At 50.6% G+C, this 10,310-nt stretch overlaps 1 protein-coding gene across 2 annotated transcripts in view; it reads left to right on the forward strand.

The window, feature by feature from the left end:
- Tafa5 (TAFA chemokine like family member 5) overlaps positions 1–2,802 on the forward strand; it is a 202,667-nt gene extending 199,865 nt beyond the window's left edge. For both annotated transcript variants that reach the window (XM_057792523.1, XM_057792524.1), the window contains exon 4: positions 733–2,802. In XM_057792523.1, the coding sequence (XP_057648506.1) occupies positions 733–741 (9 nt within the window). In that variant the 3' untranslated portion in view covers positions 742–2,802. The remainder of the gene's footprint in view (positions 1–732) is intronic.
- Positions 2,803–10,310: the final 7,508 nt, after the last annotated feature.

Consider the following 10,310-nt stretch of genomic DNA (forward strand, 5'->3'; position numbering starts at 1 on the left):
CAGAGGTCCAGTGGTCCCTACATCTGTGAGATACTGAAGAAATTCAGGCGCAGAGGGTAGAAGGTGTATGTGTGACTCAAGAGTCTTGGTCAAGGTGTGGTCTCTCCCATTATTGGCCCATACTTGTCTCAGCTCAAGTCTCTCCTCCAAGGTGCTCTGCTAAGTTGTCAGAATTGTGTGAGCGCTCTTCCTGGGAGATAAGCCTCTCCCATGGCTGACACCAGCCTTTCACCTCTCCCTTCTGTCACTGTAGGACTCCTGGAGATGTTTTATTGTCTGTTGTCTTGGTCTGGTTGCTGAAAGGTGGGGGAAGGGTGTGCCTCCTCTCCTCCCAACAGCTGTTAAAGGGTCCAGAGGGGAAATGCATGCCTCCTGGGCCAGCATGGGGTGAATGCTAAGTTTGCAGTTTGGTGCAAGCACTCTTAGGAGACCAAGTGGACGTAGACCAGCTGGGGAGCTTACAGATGTTCCTCTGGCTCCCCAGCAGAGGGCAGCCTCCCCTGGAACACTGACAAGATGGTGCTTCTGGGGCATAATCTTAGGCAGAGTGACCCCTCTCCCCAATCTGCCCACCCCGCACCATCATCCAGGTCTGCAATCTTAGTCAACTTCTGGAAGATGATAAACTTGCCCATGACGGGCAAGAGGGGAGGTATATGTGCCAGGGACTGTGCCAGAAACGTGACTGGGTGGTTCCAGTATAAGGCTGACTGCCGTATCTTTGCTCTTCAGGTCTCCTGACAGTCGCAGCCCCTGTGGTGCCCCTGGGAGTGGTCGAGTGGCTCCCTGGAGATTCTACACCTCAGCCACAGTCCTCCATCCCGTGTGGACACCGCCTGTACTCCACATACCCACCGTTTCCCAGAGGCCTAACCAGGACAGCCCAATTCCTCGTAGCTCTGAGCTCAAGTCTGTCCAGCTGAACCCAGGAGGCCGGGACTCAGACCCACAGGTCAGGGGTGGTGCCAGGAATCAGCAATACCTGGTGTGTGGAGCCTGGCTGCACCCACCCTCCACAGCCACTTGCTCCCTGGAATTGGAGGACAAGAACAAGGAGGCTGCAGCCCAGCCAGCTGAGCCACAACGCAAGGTCCAGGGACTGTCCGGTGCAGAAGCCACCACTTCCTGTGTCCCAGACTGTCTGAATCACTTTTATTTTCTTATACTTTCAGTATACTCAATAGACCAAAGAGCAAATCTATTTTAACGTGGACGCGTCCCTGCTGCCAAGAGTTCCCGGGTTTGATTGTGGGGCAGGGGAGGGCACAGTGGCAGACATGCTGGTGACCCAGGCAGCATGGAGAGGCCATCCGCGGCCAAGACCCCCGCCCCACGAACACTGCAGCGTGCTCTAGGAGGATGGCTTTGCCCAGAAGGACACCACTGTGGGGCACCTGCAGGACCCAGCCGGGGCGTGGCCGGAGATGGCCCCCAGCGGACAGCAAGGGCCCCGGACACAGACCCTCTGCCCCTGTGCTTAGACCAACTCTGTCGTACTAAAATCACTTTCTGTTTTAACCAGTTAGACATGCCTCTTCCACAGCTCCATTTTTGATAGTTGGATAATCCACCATTTGCCAAGAGCATGCTGGGTCTCCCGTGACTGCTATCTCATCTGATACACCATTTAGCTCCAGAAAGCAAATTAAAGAAAACTGAAGTAACCCTGTTTGAAAGAGATCATTAAATGTATTTTGCAAAAGCCTAAAGTTATATATTTAACAGTTTTTATATGTTGTATATTTGTAGAAAATCCTATTTAACATTTGAACGGCAGGTCTGACCATCCCAAGAGTTGTGGCCAGGCCCCCCTGAGACTCCGGGGTGGCCATGGAGGACCTCAATGCAGGCATGGAGGGGCCAAGCTGTGGGTGAGGTGCAGAGGACCTTGCTCACTCTAGGAAGCTATGTCTCTCTTTGCTTTGGTTTGGTCTGGTAGCTCACAACCCCCTGTGAGTTTGTGTGTTGGTAAACATTGCGTGTACAATATTTTGGTCATGCCTCCTCTGATGGATTTCGGTCCCTCTCTCTCTTAACCCCCTTTTACCATCCCATAGATCTTGAGTCCATGTTTGGCCAACTTGCCCTTCCCCAGTAAATGGCCCCTTTGGTTCTCAGAGGTCCTCGGTCTCCACACCAGGAGGCTGAGACAGCAGGGCTGGAGGGGGGCGGAGGAACTGGGGAAGAGTCAGTTTCCTTGGTTGCCCTACACTGTGGTGCCAGAGGCCAGTGGATAAGGGACAGCCACAGTCCCCATTCATTTTCCTGAGTTCTTCTAAAAGTATACTACCTACACGTCCAATTAACATGACTATCATGCTAGTAATATGCTACTAAAGGAAAAAGCAAAAAAAAAATGTATTTAACTCCAATATATAGATGCCGTTCCAGCAACCATAGGCTAAAGATAGGAAAGAAAGCCCATTTCTGTGAGACACATTCCAATATCCACGTGTCTTCCCTTCATTCATGCAGAGGGATGAGCATCCTGGGCAGAGCGACAAGGCTGAGATGAGGGATTCTCGTCAGAGGAGGTGGCCAGGCAAGGCCACTGTCTGCACGGTGCCAGGCTCCGGTGGTCTATGTCGCCGGGGGCAAGCAGGGCAGGAGGTCTCATCTCACCTCTGAACCTCAACATACATTCCGCCTCCCCTCAGCCGTTTCTTTGGCAAGCTAGCATAGACACCTCCATCTGAGGGCAGAGACCGGGAGATTTAAGATGTTGCAGCGTATTTTCCCCTTGTTTTACGGTATCCAATTTTGTGTTGATTCAGCTAAATTATGAAAATAAAGAAAAAAAGTCCTTTGATAAGCATGGCTTTTGTTCCCTGGCCGTGGTGTCCTGGGAGAGGGGAATAGTCGGTGTGGCTGGTGGGGACAGTAGGTGGGCACCATGCCCTGGGTCCTTCCTGATAACTGCACCTGAGGCTGACGCTGTCATCAGCTCCTGCTTGCTGCACTCCTTGGGAGTTGAGTGCCAAGAATTTTCAGGGCTTGCGCAGTGGGCTCTGAAGCCATCCCTGGTTCAGAGGTTGTACCCATGGTTTCTATACTATATGAGAGCCCTGCTCAGCTATACTCCATACCCCTGGGATGAACCCTTGAGCCTCCCAGACACACCCAGAGGGTTCTCTGCTCATTAAAGACACATAATCATCTGCTTTACTTCATCCCTGTGGACCAGAAAGATCCCAGGTGACCCGAGGGAAGATGGACTGCCATATGTATCTGCCTGTCTCCCAGTTCCTGTGGGCCATAATGGCCAGGACACAGGGGAGTCCTGTTCCCCAAAGGACTCCCTTTTCACAGAAATCTGCTCTAGCCTCCAAAAAGCAGTCCTTGGAGATGAGGCCTAGAGTCGCCACCCAGTGCCACTTGCCAGCTCCTTGTGACAAATACCAACCCTGAATAGCTGTGGCAGTTGGGTGGGATACGATGCTCTGGTATTCTGTGCTGTGTTCCTCCAAGGAGACTCTCATCGATCTTCAAAGCCACAGGTAGGTAGACAAGACCATTCTGCCTTTAGGGATCTGGCTTGAGCTGGGGTTGAGGAAATAGTACAAGGCAGCTTGCATTAGCCTACCAAGGCCCCAACCAAACCCTGCCCCTTCTCATGTGAAGTCTGAATGCCCAAGCCAGGAAGAATCAGCACCCTCTGGCTCCTCCCCAATGGTATAATATGGTAAGCTACCCTGGAGTATGACAGTCGGAACATAGTCAGTCTGAGACAGTGGGACCAATTCCAGGGTCCCCTCCTCCATCCTCTAAACACATGTATGGCATTATTCTCAGGGAGATGTCTTTTCACCCCAGATAGAGAACTGGCAATAGACTAAAGCCATAACTACCAACTAAGTCCTACGTGCTGTATCAATGAGTTTTCTGGAGTTGCAGGAGATGGGAGAGGGGTTACTGACAGGTGCATAGTGAATTCCAAGGCGGTTACATCACCGAAAACCCACCCAGCATGGGTGACAACTCATGAAGAGGGAGCTCCCTGCATGACTTGCAGGCAACTCAAAAGATGAGTCTCTTCTCAGCATCTTTATGGCTTACACAGCCTTCAGGAGGGAGGTTTTTGTGACCGATAAGCTTAAAGGATTTTTTGGGGGGCTTGTGGATTGTGTACTTCCTGAGTCTTAAGGAGCTTCCCCCAGGATGGAATGTTTCAGTTGTGATAAATTGGCACACACCACTGCCCTAAGGAGTCATCATAGGAGAGATACAGGAGTCTGGTGCCGAGAGGAAGATCAGCTCCCTCTCCAGCACAACTGGGGCCGGTTTGCGCTGTGTAACAAGCATCCCTTCCTCCCCAAATTGGCCACAGGAGGGCATGAGGAGTTTTCTTTGGGTGAGGAGCCAATATAGGCCTGTGGAAACATTCCATTCAGGAAACTTCCTGGGCAAGCAAGCTCTCTGGAGTCCGGTAAGGACGGGAAGACTATCCCTGGCCCAGAGGCACTAAATTAGGTGGGGGGTGTGCTTCTCCTGAGTAAGGGCATGGCATATACGGGCTTTTGTTATCTCTGAGAGAGCCATCCTTGCTGCTGGGACTTGGGCCCTGTGGTCAGTCAGAAGCCTTTATTTCCCCTCCCACCCGTAAAGTCACCCTGGGTGCTTTCCTTCCCTCCTCGTGATGCCCTCCAGGGACCTGAGGGTTGACAGCGGCTCCTCCGCATTTGAGTGAACACCTCTATAAAGTTCTGTACAAGCCCAGATGCCACCTGACAGAAGAGAATTCAGGGACAAGAATCTCCCCTCTCTGCAGATGCAAGCCCACTCCAGGACAGCTCTGCTCCAGAACTGATTCAGTTTCAAAAGCCATCAGACATCACGATCCCTCTGGGCCTGACTACCATGGCAGCCAGGTCAGCTGTCCAGTGGGCAGGGCTTTCGTACCTTTCACCAGGCCCCTGCTGGGTAGATAGATGCATAGTAGCGGAATCATTCAGGCCTAGGCTGATACCACTTGATTGTATTTTCTATGGATCATCTGGGAAGTCATGCTTTCTCCCTGTGCCTCAGTTTACCCATTAGAGGAATGACAGAACTTTGGGGAGGCTTTCTGGACCAAGAGCATGCTTCAGTGTTGGGAACCACAGCCCAAGCAAGAAATCACCTTCCTTCTCCCCTTTGGGGACCTTCTGAGCATCCGTGCCTGGATCAAGTTCCTGCCTTTCAGAACTGTACCCTCCACAGTGACCCAGGACAAAATGCTCTGAGCCTTATCTCCAGCATCACGTTCTGGGAATCAATTGAGTTTCGCCCCACATTATGGCACGTAGGCACACCTGTGAAGCCATGGACCCATGCAGTGGGAAGTTCATGAGCCAGTGCTTGTGCTCAGAGATGTAAGTTGGTGGTATTCTGACACCAGGAGATGCTATTCTGTGGATAAGCCCGGAGTTCCAGGACCCAGAACCAGTGGGAAAAGGTGGCGGGGAGAAGTCAGGTGAGCGTGTGAGCATTGGTGACGGTGGCAGAACACCAGCATCAGAATGCGGGTGCTTGGGGCTGGCATAGACTACGTGTCTGAGTGTGTATGCACACGTGCTCGTCTTCACCGTCACTGAAAATGCAAAGCACTTTCTGATCTGGAGTCCTAAAAGGGTCCCTGTGGTGTTTCCCACCTCACTGAACACCAAGATGGTGATCAGAGGTGTCCCTTGAAGGTAGGAGATAACTGAGGTAAAATGACCTAAGGTGACAGCTACTGTCACCCAGAGAGAGTTTTGCTCCCCTTTCCCTGCCATGTCTGAGTCTTCCCTGCCTCCTGTTAGACACTTGACATCTAGACGGAAAGGCACATGGAGATCTTGTCATGAGCTGCTCCTCAGCTTGAGAAGTGGGTAGACATACAGGGCTTGTTTCTCACAAAACTGTCCCTAGCATGGAGAGACCCCAGATCCTGGGGGAATCCAGGATTCCACCTGACAGGAAGAGATGGACTTCTATCCTTCAGTCGACAGGGTCATTGATAGGTTCTTCTCTCCTACCTGTCTGAGCTGACTGTGGCTATTCCCCAGCAAGGCCAGCCAAGGGTTGAGCAGCAACTGGGAAAGGCAGATAGGGAAGGGTAGAATGGGCTTTGAGTGGCGTGGTCGTGCATGCCATCTTTCAGGGATGAAGGACTAGATTTGAGGGTCATCTGTGTTGCTCCACAGAAAAACCAATATCTCAGATCTCAGGATAGTGACCCATTGTTGTCCTAACACATACCCAGCCATCCCCACTTCAGAGTTCTGCCTCTGCCTCTGTCCCTCTTTGCTTACCCAGCTCAGCCTGCTTACCAGTCAACTCCCCAACAACGTGTGTGGGAAGGGGTGCAGGATTTGGTCCCTCCTCACTCCTGGCCAGGTTCCTGCCAAATGGAGATAGGACATATTGCCCAAGATCCAATCTAATCTTTGTGCCCCCTCAAACCTGGGGTAACTCATGGTTTCATCTCCTCAGAGCTTCTACGTGCTGGCTCCTTGCAGTGAGGACTCATCTCATTCTGTGGCCTCACGTACCTTCATCCAGAAGCCAACACCTCTGGGATATGCTGCATCCTAAATATATTTCATTTCTTTGTTTGTGCCTGAAGTCATGGAATTACTCTGAAATAATAACCACATTTGTTTTCTGCTTTTAAGAATATCATTCGTTTATTTCCCCTCCGCCAACGCTTCAGGGGGGGAATTTGTCTCCATCACTGGTTGTGGGTAGCCATTGGCCCCATGAAGCTGGGGCGGCCTTGGTGGCTCAACTGAAGCTCCTGTCTCACTTCCTCGGGCTTTTCTGTGAGAAAACTCTCTTCCTGGACAAAATCAACCAGAAGAGCCAATCTCTGTCTAAGGCCCAGCCCAGTCCTGCTTCAGAAGAGGCCAGTGACTCTAAGGAGGGACATGGCCCTTGACTTCGGAAGTGAGTATTAAGTAAAACCTGTTTGGATTCCCATTAATCAAGATGAGAAAGGAAATGTTTCCTCAAGACCCTGGTGGCAGGAACCCAGACCAGAGAGACACACAGAGAACCTCAATAAACTCCACTCACAGAGGATGACAAGGCCTTCTAGCCACTGAGCGGAGGGAACTGGGCAGAATGAAGAGGACACATGGGGACAATGACTAACAGTTCCTGTGGAAGGCAGGACACAGGCACAGATACCCATGCCAGGGGGAGCAGAGCTTGATCAGCAGTGTGGGGGTCCCCAACTACACAGGACTCTGGGGCGTGGACACGCAGTAGCGCAAGTTTCCTCCTGGACAAGAGGAGACCCCAAGTCTGAGCAAAGCATGATCAAGAAGTACCTCTGTCGTGAGTCTTCTTTGGACACAGCATGGAGCCTCTGAGAGCTCCCCACTCACCATCCTGAGCAGTAGAGGGAAGAATGCTCGGAGAAGTGAGGGGACTCACATGGCAGGAGGAAGTCACACCTCTTCTTGAATGACACCGCTCTGTGATTCCCAGGGCACAGGGGTGTATAGAAGAGAGAGATGGAGACAGACACTCTGGGAAGCTGCCATCCTATGTGACTCTAGTTTGTGTCAAGTTGACAACAAACTCACCATCACAGGCAGACTCTCTGGTATAACGAGACGGGGCATTCTGGCACAGCCACCAGTCAACGCGGCGTGGGTATAGGAACTCATCAGCCCAGTATGGAGTCCATTCTCCAGAAAGGAAGAGCTGCAAGGAAGAGAGCCTGCCTTAGAGTTCTGACCATGACACTGGACAGTGGACCTGTGCCACCCCGTGGGGGCTGTAGTGATCTTACTCCAGGATAATATCCAATTTTCCTACACCTCGGGGAAATTGCAAACCCCATTTGATGGCAAAATGGTACAGGGTGGACACGAGACTTTCATGCTTCCAGTAACAAGCATCCCCTTTGGCTCATGAGCCCCACGTGAGCTTTGTGGGAGGAAGCAAATGCCACTGCACTCCCTATCAGTGGATCACCAGTGGCAGTGGCTGATGGCTATGGGCACTTCTGAGTCACCAGGTCACTGTTAGACGCTTTCATCTGCATGATCCTACTACCAGCAGACAGGTTTGCTCCAGTAAGGGGTTCAGAATGAAAACAGACCCACAGTAGTTGCCATGCCATGGATAGGCACTGGGACCAGTGTAAGGTATTTTGTTGGAACCTCTAAGATTTAGGGGTCACATCCTACCCCACCATAATGCATCCTTACCCGTTAGTAACAGAGACCATGTATGACACCTCATCCACCTTCAAGTGTGGGGTGTAAAGTCTGGAATTGTAGGCATTTCTCTAAGAAGAGTTACATCTGCGCTGGCTCCCCTGCCACCTGCCCTGGGGCTACAGCTAAACCTGCCCTGGAGCAGAGTCCCCTGTCCAGATCAGTCCGAGGTATCCAGCAACTTGGGGAATCTAGCATCATTTTCCAAAGAGTGGAGCATCCAACAACTGCCACTCCCCTTCTTCTGTGACAAATGAGCCCATGTTCTATGTGTGATGTATGCCTCCTTGCTGTGTAACACCTTAGCAGAGGCATGTGGAGATAGCCCAGGGGGAGTTGTGTCAAACAGAAGAAACTTTTCAAAGCATCCATTTCCTGACTCCATGGCAAATGCTGTTCTGCCTAAAGTGGGAGGGCTCAAAGAGAAAGCCCCTCCTTCTGACACAGGCCAATCAAGGTCATTGAGAAGGTTGTGGATTAGATGGTGCAAATCTTGGTTGTCATGGCTCCCATGATGCCCAGGACCTGGGGTCCTCCTCTTGACAGTAGTCATGTGGAAGCCAGAAACCCGTGTGAGTCATGTTGCCTTGTGTAAGTGTGCAGCAGGAAACTCTGGTTAGTGATATTTTATGAGTCCTGAACCCTGAGTAAAAGCGCAAACTTCAGGTGTCATGACCACACACACATGCAATACACATGTATGTATATACATGCTTGCATACCATGCACATATATACATACGCACACATATATGCATACACACATTTAGAGCATACACACATATAAACACACACATGCGTACCACACACATATAAGCACACACATATTTACATATACACTTGCATTTGCATAATACATGCATACTAATACATGCACATGTTTATAATCAAATGTATACATATTTATACACATTCTCTCCATACACACAAACACGTGTGCACTGAGATGCATAGATGTACATGCGTGGATGTATGCACATAGTTTGTAAACATGCACACAGACACACATAGACATACACATACACATGCACATAAAAACACAGTTATGCCATGCAAATGTATGCATGCATGTACCCACATGTACACACACACAGTACTGTCAGTGGCAGTGGGTGTGTTGACTTGTCAGACTATAGTAGTCACCTTAAGAATCGTTTGCAGTAAATCTTGTGTTTGGACAGAACATAAAACAAGTCACAAAGAAGCTCCCATGAGCAGGATAAGGGAGGCCTCCAGAGCAAAGATCAGGATAGCCCTATCATTGCACCCAGCCAGTCTGTTTCCATCCTGATCACGTGTCTTCACACTCTCATGAATGCCTTGCTGCCTGACACAACCCCAGCACCCCATGATCTAGATTCCACCCACTCTGCAGGTTTGAATCATACTTGTCTATTGGAAGGCTGGTGTGCCCCAACTCTCCTCTTCTCTTTCTTTCCTCCACATCTGCAGAGACAGATGTCCCTCCTTAACTTCCTCCCTCAACACAAGGGAAGCTTCCTACAGGGAAAGGTCTAAATATCTGTCTTCACTGTGCAAACTCTTGCCTAGCATTGCTAACTGCATGCTTGTGTGTGTGTTGGGACACAGAATTTCCACAGAAAAGATTATAGGTGAGGTGGTGATGTATGAGATCCCCAGGAAAGTTCTGTATGAAACATTATGGGAAATCCTGTTCTATACCCAAAAACCTCAATGCTAGGCTCCATGGGAGGGGGTGCAATTGTCCACTATGAGGCTCTGGGTGAAGAAGGGTTCCTCTTATGAGCAATGTGGACTAGTTAACTTAGGGTCAGTCTGCATTTTCTGGAAGGTTCCACAGTGCATGTGTCACATGCAGCCTTAGCATCAGATGTGGAGCAATGTAGCATTAGCTGCACTATCCTGGACACTAGTAGTATGCAGCTGCTTGGGCCCACCGGGAGAAAAGGTATGCCCACCGATTCAAGTTCATCACTCTGGGTTGATGGATGGTTGGAGCCAAGTGCACGATCCCACACCTCCCTGTGCAGTCCACAACTGCCTCTGAGTTTGGTCCCATGACCTCCGGCTAAGTCGCTGGCTGCAAGAATGCTGCTGCAGTGATGTGGGAATAGCTGGCCATGCAGGTCTGCTCACTCAC

The sequence above is a fragment of the Chionomys nivalis genome, chromosome 17 (assembly GCF_950005125.1).
Source record: "Chionomys nivalis chromosome 17, mChiNiv1.1, whole genome shotgun sequence".
NCBI classification, from domain to species: domain Eukaryota; kingdom Metazoa; phylum Chordata; class Mammalia; order Rodentia; family Cricetidae; genus Chionomys; species Chionomys nivalis.